Genomic DNA, 17,462 nt, shown 5'->3' with positions numbered 1-17,462 from the left:
AAGTTAATTTTTATCACAGTAATTACTAGACCCCGGTCTCTATTACGAGTTTGTGAAGCCGAGTACGGCGGAATGTTCATTCTTTAATTGCGATGGCATTGCAATTTTTAAATGGAGCGCGTTAACGTTTTTCGATTGCAATGTCCACGAATTATATTTGCATTGAACACGGCGGACTGGCTTTTTATTAAATTTCAACGAACGATTGTGTTGTTCGACAGAGTATAATGACCTATTATGAAGCTCACTCAAGTTCACCCAAGGGCAACTGCAAAACGAACAATAAAAACAAACTTCATGAGCTCTAGAAAAGTGATTAATAATTATTGACTAAGTAAATACTTGAGTGTGACTAATGAGTAATGACAACATAAGTATTTGAGCGTAATGACAAGACTGCGGATTTTATGCATTTATGGCAAAAATGAGTGGGTGTCGTTTAAAACAGTGAGAAAAGTTGGAATGATCTAATCATTCCAATCTAATGATTTCAGCTTGTTAAGATTATTAAAATAAGAGGTAAACGTCTATCTGACTCCAGTCTCTTGCAAATAATGCAGACAATTTTTATTTTGCATAAAAATCCGCAGTTTAGTAATGACTAATGAATCATGACTAAATTTTTATTAAGGATGAATATTGAATACTGACTATAATGGCATAACTAATGACTAAATACGCAATCAGAATTTCACTATGAGTAATGATTAAAAATAGTTATAAGTTAAAACTAGCCATAATAATAACAAAAAAATATCCTATTAGTTTATAAACATATAAAATACAGATTACGACACGTTCGGTCACTGCCAATTCCGATATAGTTTAAGTATCCATATTAATGTATGTTAATCACACAGTAGTGACTGATGAGTAAAGATTGATGACTGATCATTTAAACTAACTAATAATTAATCATAACTAACAAGCAAAAACTAACGATTACTTAGAGCTGTGACTAACTAGTGCCACTTAGTTATGACTAACTAATCAAAAAGTGTTAACAAATGACTGTTTTCTGACTAATAATCAATCAGATTAGTCATTTCTAATTATTAGTTGATTTGTGCCCTACTCTGCGTGAAAGGCAACAATCAGGAGTGAAAGAGACACTTACTTTCTTTCTTAGCACTACTAAACCTATCGGAAGCCTATTAATAGAATTTTCAATAAATGTGCTGTACCAAAAGAAAGCATAGAAATTTTCTTCTACATTGCAATCTTAAATGAAACTATTAGATGACGTTATTGAGGGTGACTTGTTAGGTCAGAATGAAAACTGCTGTTGCTATCGAAGGTTCCATTAAAAAGTGTTTATCCAAGCACCATAGATTTTTCAAAATTATGCAATAATCACCGGTCGATAATGTGTTAATATGTTTAACGAGTTGAAAATAATGTTTTAAAGTTCTTCTACCGTTTTGACTGTTTTAAATGACATCTACTCATTTTTTTTCATAAATGCATAAAATCCGCTGTCTAGTGATATACTTCGTCGCACGCCCGACATTACAATGCAAGGGGTTAGATCCGAACAAATGATTGCGTCATTCAAGATGGTAAATGTAATATAGATTCGTACAATACGAACTGTTATGTCGGCTAACAAATCTGGGCTCTGTTCGAAGCTCCCCGTTCAATTTCGTATTCCGCCGCGGACTCAAACTTTCATTGTGCTCGATCTTTCGTGACGCGCGAACAATGAATCACAGTGAATTATGAGAAATTCCGAGCAATTTCTACAGGTGTCGATAGCCCCCGTAGTTTCTGTGGTGGTGCGAGGAGTAGAAGGTGGCGAAGATATACGCACCCGATGCTTACGCCTGCAATATCACGCCGCGCGTATATAGCGACTGAAATTTTATGCGAGAACGAGGGGTTGCGTTGCATGATAAATAACTCGCGTCGAAGATTTCCACCTGGGTGAGATTGCACGCGGGATTTTACTCACAACGGGAAGCTTATTACGTTCCCTTTCCTTATTGCGAGTCCATTTTCCTGGGTGAGTGCGTGAAAATTGTGAAACCGCCCGGGAATGTAGGTACATACGACGCTAAGGGAAAAATGTTACTCCCTCTCTGCCAGTACCGGATCAGTCACGTGACATTGTGACGCGTCACGTGACCGGGCGGAAGCGTGTGGGAACAGCGTCGTGGAAAGGGAAGGTAAAGTGGGGAGACAATTCTTAGCGACTCTGGTCACGTGACCGGTTTGAGGAGAAGGGGCAGGGGAGCTATCGAATTGTAAATGAATTTTTCTATCCTCCCTATTTCGCTATTCTTTTTTTTTCACGATGTGTATTGGGCCCTGGAAAAATATCCGCGATATTTGCCACCGCCTCGTATACATTCCCTAGACAAATATGACGAAGGGTCTGGTGTTTGCACATTTCGCAAGATAAAGGAGCCTGTAAACGTCGCCGATTCACTCGCACCCTATTGTATCACCTACGATATACATTTTACGAGACGATGTAAGCGATATTTCAATAGACACATCGCGCTCGACCATCGATCGGCTCGCTCCCCGGCAAGAGGACTAGTTCGGCGAAGTAACTAGTGCTATAAATTGCTCCACTTAATCTCGTGATGGTTAATAAACTGCTGTATTCCAAGTTCCGGTATCGTAATATACAGATAAGATTTATTTTACAAAAATAAGACTAGTTTATTGTTCAATTGCTAGGAGGAATGACATCTTCATGCGAAATTAAAATTGGCTGCGTCAACTATAACGAACAGGACTTGAATGAAATTGTATTGAAGATTATAAATGAAGATTATAAATGAAGATTATAAGTGAAGATTATAAATGAAGATTATAAATGAAGATTGTAAATGAAGATTGTAAATGAAGATTGTAAATGAAGATTGTAAATGAAGATTGTAAATGAAGATTAATGAAGTCAATTTATGAATTACGATGACCTCCTCTGAACTTGTTGACGATTGTTGAGCGTGAATCCCGGAAATCAATTTCATTGACCAATTGGCCATGCAGAATGGCGACGCGGGTAACCATGGGTGAGACAGGACAAGAAGGAACCAAGTTTTCTTTATCGGTCGGCAGGGAAATCACATTACTCGGCTGGAAGTTCGAGAATCAATTCGATTCGCGAGCAAACGGCTCGGGGCTGGCGAAATCGACCCGTTTTTCTAGCCGCCCCGTTACCTCCTCGCGAGCACACACCAGCTTCCCGATGACTTATAGACTTTGTTTTACTTAATAATAAAGTTCCCTCGGATAAAGGTAAAGTTGCAAGATAAATGGTGCGCCAGCCGCCCACTGAGAAATGATAACCGAAGACTCTTCCGCGACACGCACTCGGCGATCGATTCTCCATCGCGATCATCCCTTCTCGCTAGCTGGCGAACTTGTGGGAGAATCGGCAAATTAACTCTTGGACTTTAGAAGAAAGTCATTGCCAAGTCAGTGCCATCAGAAGATGGCAGTGATTTCAGTCTCCACTCTTACGCTTAGGTTCTATTACTTTTTTTCTACAAAAATTGTAGGGGTTTGCGAGTACCCGAAATTTCGGGTTCGGGTCGGGAACCCGAAAGTTTATAAAGTCCGGGTACCCGTGATTTTGGGTACGCAAAATGGTAATCGGGTCGGGTCGGGATCCCGAAAGTTTGCAACATTCGTGTACCCAAAGTTAAAGTTGGTGCAAGTCTGCGATCAAATCAGCGTTTAGTAAACGGTGTTTACTACAAATCGAAATATTATTGCCACCGATGATTGGACATCTTAACCCTTAGCATTCCAGCCTAGTGATTCATATATTGGGTTGGCAAGAAAGTAATTTCGGTATTTTGAGGTGAAACAAAAATTTCTTTAAGCAATAAACTTTAATCGATAAAATATTTTCCATTTCGTTCGATGATCTTTTGCCATCTTTCTGGTAGCTTAATAAACTTATTGGCTATTTTCATAAAGCTGCGACAGCTACATATTGAATAACAAAACTGGGTCTCATTTCACCTTAAAATACCGAAATTACTTTCTTGCCAACCCAATAGTACACCAACAACTCCAGCACTATATTAGTAAGCAAAACAGTCGTGTAGTCGTAGCAGCAACAGTGGATTTAAAGTTCATATTTGAAATATCGCATTATCGGCGAAAACGGAGTGCAAAGGATTAATATGCACAGAGTTATTTATCGCTGCTTTAATCACAGACTTGCCCCAACTTTAACTTCGAGTACCCGAATATTGAAAACTTTCGGGACCCCTACTCGAGACGACTCGATTATCATTTCGGGTACCCGTTCTTTATAAACTTTAGAACCCGAACAAATTTCCAGAACCGAACCCGAAATTTCGGGTACTCGCACACCCCTACTATTTACATATCAGCCCCTAGGAAAAATGTATAACCAATGAAATTTTCCAAATTACTAAAATCTAACAGTATTTTATTAACTTTTAGGGTGGAAACAGTTGACACATAGGAATCGTCAAGCGATTCGGCCAATGGCGAGAGACGTGTAGCGCAGAGTGGGGATGTCACGTGGTCCCCACAAGTTTCCCACTGCCACCTCCCGATTGACAATCAGTAGGGAGACAATGCAGGTGAATGAAAACACAGTGGTCTGAAAAGAAGAATCTTGAACTTAAGTTACATACATACAAATAACAGCATGATCAGAGCTCGAGAAATGCACTGTAGACTAGGCGCAGCTACTTATTACATAGTTGAGTATAGTCTTGAAGGGTTGTTGCTTGTAACGCGACTATTTGAAGCGGAAGATTGTAATCGTGCTTCGGGGCAACTTTCTTAATATAAGTTAAAGTACGCAAGTTAAGAAAATATTTCAAACGCTTCTGCCTGTTCCGCTAGTATAAAAAGATGATCCTTAAAAATTTCCTTGACCTCGGAGCCTCGGAGAAACTGCGGCGGGTTACGTCTATAACGTCCTCGAAGTTACTCCCGCGGCTCCATTTACAGTCTATATACAGAATGCAGGATTGCGTTTCATATAAACCGCTCTCTGTGTACAACCAGCTTACAAAGGTAAAAATCATTCGAGATTACTTTATACAAATGCATCGATGAATATTATGGAGACTTGTGGTACTGCGCTGGCGGCTCCTTAATTGATTACGCCCGCGATTTTATCGATGTCCTCGACGAATACGAGGATCGATTTTCAAGCATAATATTTACACGGTTCGAAGGCACATATTTGGCGTCCACCATGATTTCCCGGTAAATTGAATTTATTTTATAACGACAAAATCTGACCACACACCGCTGGGCTTCCCCCCTGACCTATCCACGAAAATGAATTAAACATAAATAGAGCTGATATTTTATTGCACACAGACCTTCCATTTCATCATCGAACGTTACGCGGCGATTTCAACTCATCTTTATCTCTTGTCCAGTGTCTTTGTGTCTTTTCTACTTTCTGCTAGTGGGCTTCTTCTTGATTGTCCCAGTGTTTCAAGTCCACATTGGCTATGCACTTATCAAATCTATTGTTTTGTGGACTGACATTTGAATGTTAAAATTACCGAAAGGGTAATTTGCGTTGAAGATAATTTAGGAATCAGTTCCAGGAACATATTGATTAGTAGACAGCGGATCTTTATGCAAAATAGAGATTTTCTATCTGGTTTGCAACCAACTGGAGTGACGTAGAAATTTATTTTCTCTCTTAATATGTTTAATGTGTTGAAAATAATGTAACGGTACTTTTAAATTCGACTAATATTTGTAATGTTTGAAATTACATCTGATCATTTTTGTTATAACTGCATAAATTCCGCTGTCTATTCATTAGATCGCGGATTTTTACGGAAACTAAAAACTGTTTGCATTCATCGCATCACATAGGAAGCGAACAGTAATCCAAATGACGCAAATATTCAATTTTTTAAACAAATTCAGGTATATAAAATTGTGCGGGTGGATTCCTCATATAAAACTACCCGTTGAATGTTCGAGATGTCCAACTTCGAGGGCTGTTTTCACTCGTGTTCCTGTCTTCTGGGTCCTCGTGGGTGGACATCGGTAAATTTAAGTGGGACGAGCCTTCGATTTGAATGTGCCCTGTCCTGTCTTTTCTATTTTCTGTTGGTAGGCTTCTTCTTGATAGTCCCAGTGTTCGAGCTCCCGTTGCTGGAGTCCACATTGGACGGCTTCTCATCCTTCTTCAGCGTCGGGATGCTCGACTTGCCATCAGCAGGTGTGCAAGCATTCGAAACTTTAGGCACTGCCTCCACCCTCTGCACAATCTCCACCTTCTCAGCGTAGACGTCGTCCGATCGCCTGGAGAACGAGGGAATCCTCGTGACCTTGGGTTTCTCCTTCAACGGAGGCTTCTCCGGCTGCCTCTCGCTGATCGTCGGACAGTGCGCATCTGGCGAAGGTATAGCGGACACTTTGGGTATGTTCCTGTGGTCCCTGGTCCTCTGGAGGCTGGACGTGGGTTTGATGATGATCTTCGGTTGCTTCAAGCTAGAAGAAGAGGCTTTGGGCTCTCTGGGCGCGATGATTATCCTCGGTTCTTTCCTCGGCTCTAAACCAGAGGACAATGGGTCGGCTTGCAGTCTTTCAGTCGAGCCAGCTTGGTATTTGCTGGCTGTGTTAGCACTGATGATCGGCGCCGAGTCCGACAGTACTGTTGTCGCGGGCTCCTTATCGATTCTGTCGGTCGAAGGAACACTGCCAAGGTTCACCACCGTTTGACTCAAGTTCTGATTCGCTTGACCCAGGAGGTTGCCCACTCTGGGGGTTATCACGATCCTCGGCTCCATCGCCGGGATCCTCGTCTCCCAATTAGACCCAAATTGGACTTGATTAGCGACTTCCTTGCCCGTGATCCTTGGCTCCGAGGAAGCGGTGGTGATCGAGTGCTCGTTGCCCGGTAAAGACTTGTACCAGTTCGGGTTCCCTATGCTGGGTTCTAGAAGGGTCTTCGGAATTCCGATATTCTTGTCCATGCTCTGAGAAATTGGCGGACCTATCCCGTGAACGGGACACATGGGGTTCGAATAGATTGTGTCCACGCTGCCGCCGGCCTGGGTCCTCGAGGACCTATCCATCCGCTCGTCGAGGGAGTCGATGATGCTGGGATCAGAATTGTTTTTCGTCGAGCCGTCCTGCCTCCTTAGCAAAGGACCCACGTGTAGGTTCGTCGTAACCGGCTCGGTCTCGAACTGGTTTTCGTTCTCCTCCGCGAAGTCCAGGCTCCTGGATGCTCCGAACATCCTGGGGGGTGGTAGAGGAGGCTGATGGGAGGAGGAAGACGGGTGCAGACCGCCTCTGTAATCGCGCAACGAATTGGCATGCTGTTTGGGTACGAATAGGCTACTGGGAGCGGGAAGGGATCGTCGTTTCTCGATGTCCGGTAGTACTTTCGGGTAATTCCTACGCTTGATCGTTCTCAGAGCCTCCTCCGGGCTGATGCTCTCCCTCTCCGCTATTGGCTCCCTGCAAGTTACGTTTATGTCGCACTGTGGAGTGTTCACGGCGAACGTGGTCAATTTGGGAGCCGATTTAACGTAGGTGTCCTCCGCCTCGTCCGCCGCCGAAACTTCAGGATTCACGCCCAGCTCCAAACGAGGCAGCCTGCTCTTCAGCTTCGGATTGATCTTCGCGTAGAGGCTGCTCGCGCTGCCCGAGTCCGACTCGTAAATCCTGGTCGTCGAGAAGTTCGGTTTTACGTTCTTCAACACGTTCTCCATCGGCAGCGGGTCGCTCCTCGAGTGATGATGCTCGATCACGACCACCTGAGGAGTCGTCCGGAAATCGAATGACTCCATCGCCGGCTCCACGCTCTTCGCTAGTTCGATTGGCACCTGATTCAAGATCGATTCAGTCCTGGCCGCGGGTGTGGCGTCTACGGCCACGGAAACCTTCGGCAGCTTTGACTTCTTGCCAGGACGCACGATCAGCGCCGGACTCTCGTCGTAAATCGGCTCTTCCTTCCTCTCCTTCAGCATCTCCTCCTCCACTCGCTTCTCCTCGTCCTCCTGCTGTTTGGTCAGCTTGTCCTGGTGCTCCCGCTGCAAAGTTTCCCGCGTCTTCCGGAGGAACCTCGGCGAACACCTTCGGAAACGCGAAGTTCAACGACAGAGTTCTTGAGTAATCAACGGGCACGAGCAATCTCTTAATACAATGTCTTCGTATAATCGAACCGCGGGACGGATCAGCGAAAAAGTTTGATCGATCGACTCCTCTATTCGACAGAGGCGGAACGTGTCTTTAAGCGAAACCGCTAATTGAATTAGGAGACTGCTCGACAGCCAAGTTCAGCTCACCGAACTCCCGGAGACTTCACCGCGAATCTGTGCAATTACTAAAGTCGGGAGTTCAAACCGATCAAGGTGCCGCGCTCGTTGGAAACGGAATCTTTACAGACCTGTGCACGATCTCCTGTTGTATCCACTCCCGGACCTTGATGTGGGTGTCGATCGTGGAGCCAGAGTTCTGCCTGGACAGTTTCGACCGTCTACCGAAGTTTGAGTTGTTGTCGTACGCTTTGTCGTTCTTTATCACGTCGTTCAGGTCTGGTTTGCTGTCGCTCTTGTACCCTAGCTCGCCGTAATGGTTCTCGTATTTCTCGGATTTCGCCCGCTTCGAGTCCTCCTTCTGGCTGGCGCGCCGTTTCAAGCCCGTCTCCTTGCTCTTCAGGTCCTGTTTCTTGCAGTACAGGTACAGGAACGCGGTGAAGTTTATCAGCAGGAACACCACCCCGAGACCGGTCAGCATAGTGATCACCGATGAGCTCTTTGGCGTGCTAGGTTCAGACACCGTCCCCTCGCCAGGCCGATCCGTGGAATCTGGCGTCATCGCTTTGTCGGTCGTTGCCTCTGTCGCTGCAGACGGTATTGGATGCGGCTCCTTTGACGGGTACCTTGAAGAACCAGTCAGTCTTGTACAGTTGATACTGTGGAACGATGCACGCCGTTGCACCTAGCTGGACGAAACTGTATCGTCACTCTTTTCAAGAGGCTCGCGATCGTTGGATCTCAAGTAAGTGGCTGTTTAATTAATTCTATCAGGTCGTTGCATATGAAATGCCCGGTTTTGAACAGTAACGTTTATCAACCGAAACTATTTCTTATTGAGCAAAGAATCACACGTTTCTTGATTGTATTATGGTGGAAATTGAATTTTTTAAGTCACATGCTTCATTTACAAGATTGTCATCTCTATTTTGTACTCCCTCGGTTCCATAATAATAGTAGGGTAACGGCACCAGTAAATGAACACTTTTGTATATTTCAACAAATTTTAAGCCGCACGGCATACTAGCGATAATGACTCTTGGGCCAATGGAATATATGACCCTTTTTCGTAGCTGTATTCCTATTGGTTTATATTGATCACGTGACCATTAATTTCTAAGATGGCCTATTTTCACCAACTGCGTTGAGTGTGTGCAACAGAGGTAAAACTAGTAATATACTTTTCTTTTACACATGAGATAAAAGTTACTAACAATATAGATGTACGAGGGTTTAAATATGGAATATAAATCACAAAAATAGCTATAAAATGAATATTTCGTTAAAAATTCGTTGTGTCTATTCACTGGCCCACGATATTACTCATAGCCCAGTAAATGAACAGAGTGTTCATATATGGAAATACTTTCCTGACAAAATAATCGATGAAGAAGACGAAGAGTATGAAGTGACAACAATGGTAGAATGTGAAAAAGGAAAGGTATGGAAATGGCCAGAGATTCCAGATAGTTTGGTACAAGAAACAGGATGTTTTAACAAAGATAACGGTGCCAAAGAAAATTAATTCTGCGGATTTTTTGTGATTAAAGAGTTAAATAAATAGGAGAATATTGTTTAGTAATTTTGTTCATTCATTGGACCATCATTGTTCAATTACTAGAATGTAGTGTTCATTGACTGGTATTTTTTATATTTTTCATTTAACGTTTAATAAAGAAAAATAATAATAATTTCATTTTATTTTTGTTTATTTATTTTTGACAAATGAAGTATAGGGAGCCATTTGGCATATATGAGATTCCTTTAATTCACATATTTTTTTAAAAATAAAATATCTTCCTGAACAATTTCTTAAATGTTCATTCACTGGTGCAGTTATTATCAAAAACTAGATTGCATAATATTACTCCCAATTTTTATTCTGAGTGCTCAGATAGTTTCTGGATTTTTCAATAATTTCGTTACTGCATTTTAAACTTGTTGATCCCTTGGCTGCGAAGCTTTGCTTTCCCTATACGCGTGAGCTTAAAATTATTGGAACCATCGTTCTTCATTGCTTCTAGCATAACTTATTTTTTTCATTTTACTTTTACAATGGGTTGATATTCAACTGAAATCAAACAATTGATTTCGATCAGCGGATGAAATGAGAAAAACAGTTACAATTCGTAATATCCTAAAAACTGAGAGATGTGTCAAAACAAATGACAGATTGCATGAAACATTGATTCTGATTGAAGGCTTCGCAATTTTGCGCTGCAACATAACTTACAGCTGCATTCGCCAATAACTCCCGTTTAATTATTCACTTGCTACTATTATTATGGGACAGAGGGAGTAGTTCTTTTCACTGTGGATCTTTATGCAAAATAAAAATTGCTTGCACCAATTGCCAAATAAACAGTTTACTCCTACTTTAATCATTTGATCAAGCTGAGAAAAAGAGATTGGCACTCTTAAATCATTGTAACCTTTCTACTGTTTTAAATTGCACCCACCCATTTTTGCCATGAATGCATAAAATCAAATATCACATAATGCTATCGTCAATATGTTGTTTTTCCACACATACAAAAGGAGCACGCCATAATCGCGCTGATTGACGTTGAAATCAAATCTATTTAAATTGAAGATAGGATCGTAAGCTTTGTATCTCAAAGAGACGCACAATGAACCTGTCAACTGTAATAGTATTTTTTGATCGAAACGCATTGCAAAATTTGCATTCTAAACTCGGACATTTCTTATGCAACAACCTAATATCAGATGATTGCACGAGTTCGTGCCCGATTTGAAAATAAAATTCAATGGTTAAATTTTAAAGAATACAGCTTTAGTAATCAATTGTAGAAAAGTTTGCAACATCTATCAAAATCGGGCACGAACTTATGCAATCATCTAATACAATTATGATTTATTTTCATTAAAATATTAATATTGTTGCAGTTTGGATCGAGGTGTAGAGCATAACGAGGAAGGCGGAAATTATAATTTTTCATGTCGGGGATCGGGGTGAAAAAGAGTCGATTATTCTCTTATATCGATTTTGCAGCAGTTTCAGGCACAGAGCAAAGGGGTGATCGTATTTTTTTAATCTGTTCGGAACGTGCATGAGCAATTGAATTTTTGAAGGGGAAACACGGTGCCCACGAGGTGTACGCGTAATTGAAACTCTAAATTGCTAATCTGTTAGTTCATTGCCCAGACGTTTGAATAAATTCCATTCAACTGGTGCGTGCAGACAGTTAAGCATTCGAGGGAGGATGGGGACTGGATGCAACGGGGTGCAAGTGACGTTTCATTAAATATTCTGCCCACGGTGTGAAACAATACCGGCGTGCCTGCATAAAGGTACGCGGAAATGAGTCTATTTAATTTTCCAATTAACGCATCCTCCGGGCTTTTTAGAAAGCTAGAATTGCACGCGATGCGCCGACGGAATGTTTTTCACGAGATATTACTAACACCCGACTTAATCAAGCATCTATTGCAGTAATAATTCATGGAATAACACTTCGAAATAATTTCTGCACATTTTGAATAGTTCTTCATCGCTGTTAAATCAGCTCGCTTTTATTTCCCATCAATGTTTTAAAAACTGTGCTGGCATTTTACGTGTCTTCTTGAAAAAATGGATATATTCTCAGCCTAGATAGTAACACGCCGATTTTGATGAAATTTTGGTATGATATAGAACTCAAAAAATTATTTCACACGTACTTTTTCATAGTTGCCGAAAAATCCATTTTAATAATTATCTACGAAATTATTAGGCCTAGACGAAAATTTACAAATCCAGTTTGTGCATCTTCGAATGACGAATCCATCAGTGTAAATTGATTTTTAAAAAAATAATTTGTTTAAAAAATATACCACCCTTGTTAGCAACTGTATCGCTAAAACTGGCTTGCTGTGTTGGCAATATTGACTTGTGGATAGTAGTTAGTATAAAAGCTGATGTCTCCAGGAATTCGTCTTCAATGTACGTCTTTGTTCGCCGGAATGACAAGCTCGGATCGACTCGAAAACGAAATACAAACCCTGTCAGTGTTGCGAACGCCCGTTGAAGGGTCTCGACAGATTCCCAGACTAAGTCTAAATTTGTGCTCCCAGCGAAAGGGGACAGAAATCGACGGCTTTCGGATTCGTTACCGACCTGGTGACGTAGGTCTCGTGGTTCCTGTTGGTGCTCGCGTTCGCGTACCTTCCAATCCCGTCCGCATAGTCAAGAATCCGCGGTCGTGGCCTCCTCGTCGTCAATTGCAGCGGGATATCTTTGTTCGGATGATGCAGCAGGTACGGCAGGTCCTCGTTCCAAAACTGCATCTCCGCTGCACGATAATGCGAGCCAGTCCACGGTGGAATGGCTACAGCGACAATTGAAAATATCATTAGCAACGGAACAGATTAATCTCATAAAAATATAAACACTTTTCTATTACTTTACTCTATTCGCGAATATGCGTTCACTAAACGCGAGAATACGTCAACAATAAAAATATCAGTGCTTTCGTTTGACTTTCATTGCTCGATACAGTCGAAGGATTGCCATCGATTTGTATGCATCCATAGTTCTCTAAAATGGGCCAGAAACGATGAAATACTTTGTTTTTATTCGCAAGAAATATTACTGCGGAGAATAAAATTCTTCCGCAACAAAATTCATACTTTTGGTGAACACAAGTCCACGATAAACCGTCAGCACTATCTGAAATCTACGTTTTGGAAAAATTCTCGGGACGTTTCGTAAGGACGATGCAAATTTTCTCTGCTTCCAGGATGAACGCGTCGCATGAACTTACTCAAATTCAAGTAGGTCTGGTTACGAGGATCGTATTCTGGCCACTCAACCTCGTATTGCCCCCATTCCTTCAATCCGTCCGTCAGGTACGGGTACCGCTTCGCGATATTCGGGTTCCTGAAGAACAAACGAGTGCTGTGATTTGAGTGGCATTGAGAGCTGGCCGCTGTGATGGGAGTCGGTATTGTTGACTCCAGTCTGTACATTAGTGCACACTTAAGTGTCCGCGTTCGGTCCCGACTAGACTAAATGGGCAGGTGGCTTCGGGAATGGGAATTGGTGTGCCTACTCCACTTCCTTTTACCGTATCAATTATATGACTCTAGCAAACTATGCTCGAGTCAATTCTAGGGGTAAAAACTGCGGATCTTTATGCATCTATGGTATTCGAAAATTTTCAAAAAATATCAGAGTACAACATCCAATCGAATTTATACGATTTTGATGAATTGTGTATCTACGAATTTTTCTACAAACTTTTCAAAAATTGTGTTGCACCAAAAGGAAGCTCAAAAATCTTCTTTTACACAATAATCCCAAACAAAATGCTTAGATTAAGAGTGAGTTTTGTTAGTTCGCGATTGAGGTAGTTGTTGCTGTTAAAATCCTTAGTCACGAGTAGACTGCGGATCTTTATGCAAAATAAAAAATGTTCTCATTAATTGCAGGACACAGCAGCCAAATGAAAATGGTATTCTTCTTTAAATCATCCAGTTAAGCTGACAATAATCCATTGACGTCCTTAAATATTTTTGACATGTCCACTGCTTTAAATTGTACGTGGTCATTTATGTCATAAATGCATAAAATCCGCAGTCTAGCCATTTGCCACGGACCTCCAAAAATTATGGCCTACAAAAATTAAGAATTGCATAAACATCGGCAGCGTAATCATCAGGCACACAGGTTAAGTGTCCATTCGCCGGACAGGTCGCCCGATAGAAATGTAAATATCGATGGATGAGTGGTTCAGTTTTATCGCTCGCTGGATTCCACAAGCAGAGGCGAATCTGTTTGACATATCAGTCGACTAGACGGTCGATGGAGCCGTCTAAAGAAAGTCGTGGATCATGCTACCAGCGATTTGCGTCTACGGAATATCGAAGGGAGGCTTTCAAATCACGGATACAACTGGTTCGCGTCCCGTCTGTCTGGCAGGCTCGATGAACCCGCGATTTCCCGTTGCATCGGATGCATATGCATCGCGACAGGGCATCGGATCCCGAAGAACTGGGTCGATCCAATTAAGCGAAACAAAGCTGTTTAATGCACGCGGACTGAAGACAGACACAGGTTGTGCACCGCACGCTCCGTGACGCGGTCTGATCGATATCGGCGCGTGTCACTGTGTCCTCCTCGTAAGAATACGTCTCGTGGAGGGGTTGCAGCGCGATGCACTCGATGCATAAGCAGAGGGCGTGGCGCATCGCTCTGCATCCGGCAACAACGGCGTACCATTAACAACGACGACTCTTTTAAACGGTCTCTACCCTCTCCTCTATTGTTTCCACGTTTCTGGCCACGTCTCGGCGAACACCACTGTCTCGCGGTTTCGAGATCGAGGAAACGGGAATCAAGATCATCCGCGGGAGTGGATGCGGGATCGCGACTATAGGAGTTGTGTATACTGTCTGCGAAATTTCCATAGTTCCTATTTTTAGGAAAACCTTACAAGATATGTTTTTTAATTTCTTTCTGATCGAAACATTTGCGGAAATCATTGCATACGAGATGGAGAAACGAAGATTCTTCATTCTTTTTACGTTTAATGAAGTAGATTTATTGTTTCTAGAAATTTTCAACGGTGGTTTTCTTTATTACTTGCATATTAAACTTCTAATTAATATTATAACAAAAACGGCAAAAAATATTTTTAGTTTAGTAAATAGTTTTAGTTTAAGAATTTTATAGTTTTGTTTTGATCCTGTAGGATCAATGGTTCAGGAGTTATGCTTGTTTAAAGTTGAGCAATCTGCAGTGTTTTTGACAGTTAAAGGCGCCGCCATATTGGTTTGTAGTGACGACCACGAGCCGCTTACTGAGCAGAATCGCTGGTCCTTGCCGCCCCCGCCTGACCTAATCACAACCAACTCGGTAAGCGGCGCGCGACCGTCACTATCAATATGGCGGCGCCCTTACCTGTCCAAAACACTGCAGATTGCTCAACTTTAAGCAAGCATGGCTCCTCAACCATTGATCCTACAGGATCGAAACTTCTATTTGCAGCCACCCTTGTACAAATCTACTGTGTTACATACCAAATACATCATAATTTATAAAGTAAAGAGCAGCCCAACCGACTGCTATACTTGATTTTTATTGAGGAAAATTTGATAATTTCTTTTTGAATTTAAATTTCATTCCAATTTGGCTTCTTAAGCTGTTCATAATCATCCCACAATTTCTCAATCTCTTTTTCGCATTCAAATATTATCGTATAATAGCTACAACACATCTAATCAAAATAAAACAATAAAATCAAGCTGGAATCCCGTATTCTTTAATTACCATTTTGTTGAAGATAAGTAAGTGTCCGGTGATTTATGGACGGGAGTGTATGTCCTTTAATTTTTTTTTCTGATTTAAACATTTGCAGAATTTATTACATACAAGATGGAAATGGTGGGGAGTACAGTTACCCCCTCTCCATCGTTACTGGATCAATCACGTGAGATTGTGACAAAGACGAACCGCGTCACGTGACAGAGTAGAGAGGGTAGGGATGCTCGGCACTAGGGAATGGGGGAAGAGAGTCGCGGAAGGGGAAGGGCAGAGTGGGGGGACGAATGATGTGGCGACACTGGTAGGGACAAGGACGATAGCGGGCGCGTACGATGAGAATCAGGTGCGCGAGAGTTCTCAGATCTGGAATCGGTAGATTTTACGAGCGGTGAGAACTGCGCTGGAACGCATTTCGGCGAAGAATCGTGACGTTCCACGGCGGCAAATCGCCTCGCCATTTGAGATACTTGTTTCGGAGGGAAAGAGAGAAAGAATCGAAGTAACTCGAACTTCGAAGACGCGAGTATCGCGTAACCCGTAGCCCGGCGAAGTTACCCTTCATCAAAATTTCGATATTGGGCCGGTTTTCCGATATTTGAGCGGCGGCGAAACGATATTGCTCTCTGTTCTGAGAGAGAGAGAGGGAGAGAGGGGGAGAGAGAGAGTTACAGCTGAAAACGTCCTCGCGAGAGTTCCCCGGGAACACACCGTAGAATCTCGATTACGCTCCCCGTTCCAGGATTCGATTTCCTTGGAACGACGGACCGTGGCGAGCAAATGGGGCCTCGGCTAATAAAAAAATTTATTTATTCGTTTCATTCGCGACACCGGCTCCCCGGTTTTATGCCCCGCGATATCGAGATACGAAAAGGACAGGAAAGATTGCGGCCGGATCCTGGAAATGGATACAGGCGAGCGCAGTACTACTGGATTCTAATCATCGTTTCTGTACTCGGAGTCAATGCAGCCGATTGGTCCACAGGTCTCACCGACCGATCCTGCGGAAGAAGATATCGTTGGGAGGTTAGAATATATACAGAGATTGATTACACAGACAGAGCCGGACCAATCAGAGGAATCGACGGCGGGATAAAGGATCGAGGAAAGAAGGATCACGTCGAGTCCCCAACATACCTTTCTTCGAGGCTTCGTTATTTATGAGGACGTGGGACACCTTTCGGCACTCTAATTCAGGTTTAATCAATATCTCAGTTCCTTGGTTATCCGGCTATCATTTTACCGAGCACTGTAGTGCACAACTATGCGCCCGTACGCTAGAAAGGACCTTTGCTCATCACGTCAACTGCTGTCGCTTACATATTCGAGAAAGGAAAATTTTATTAGGATTTTTACAATGCAGAAGAGTTAAAGCAATCACCAAAATAATATATTTAACGTCTCAGCTGCATTCTATTCATTAAATTATTTTAATTTCGTGCGATTTTTAGGGGTCGTATTCGGCAGTCAGTGTTAACAATTAAAATAAATTTTAAATTTGAGTAAGATTAATACTAGTCATTTCTAGTAGATATCGATTATTTAAATTAATTAAAATTATTAATTATTTATTGTGTTAATAGTGTAACTCTTTGTGGATTTCGATACAGATAAATATCACATTTTTTTAAGTACATTTTGAAGGAACACTTGGTGATTAAAAAATTCTTTTCAGGAACCACCCTCAAATTTCTTTCTCCCTTTCATCACTAAAACATTCTGGAAATATTTTATAGTTAATGTACTCGCTATTTGCTTTCGAATTCATCGGAAAATCTTGCGCAGTTTTCAAGAGGTGAATGTATAAACTTAGCTAGTTTCACCCTCGTATCTCCCTTAACGGAGGAGGTAAAGATCTGCAACTTCTGAAAATGATATTTTAGGCACAAGGTACACTATTCTGTAAACATGCATACTGAAAATGGCGCTGGAGCCGAACTCCATGCTTATCCGGCGAAACC

At 42.0% G+C, this 17,462-nt stretch overlaps 1 protein-coding gene across 16 annotated transcripts in view; it reads right to left on the bottom strand.

Annotated features, from left to right (window-relative positions):
* Window positions 1–334: 334 nt before the first annotated feature.
* LOC143212608 (uncharacterized) overlaps window positions 335–17,462 on the bottom strand; it is a 118,820-nt gene continuing 101,692 nt past the window's right edge. For 15 of the 16 annotated variants that reach the window (XM_076431556.1, XM_076431555.1, XM_076431560.1 and 12 more), the window contains 4 exons: window positions 13,004–13,119; window positions 12,358–12,568; window positions 8,372–8,866; window positions 338–8,058 (listed from right to left, as the gene is read on the bottom strand). In XM_076431556.1, coding sequence (XP_076287671.1) covers window positions 6,072–8,058; window positions 8,372–8,866; window positions 12,358–12,568; window positions 13,004–13,119 — 2,809 coding nt within the window. In that variant the 3' untranslated portion in view covers window positions 338–6,071. Of the gene's footprint in view, window positions 8,059–8,371; window positions 8,867–12,357; window positions 12,569–13,003; window positions 13,120–17,462 lie in introns of all 16 variants that reach the window. The other variant, XM_076431566.1, reaches the window with a different exon arrangement.

This window comes from Lasioglossum baleicum, chromosome 10, assembly GCF_051020765.1.
Source record: "Lasioglossum baleicum chromosome 10, iyLasBale1, whole genome shotgun sequence".
Classification (NCBI taxonomy): domain Eukaryota; kingdom Metazoa; phylum Arthropoda; class Insecta; order Hymenoptera; family Halictidae; genus Lasioglossum; species Lasioglossum baleicum.
Note: the sequence above shows the minus strand (reverse complement) of the source record. Positions and strands in the feature narration are given on the sequence as shown.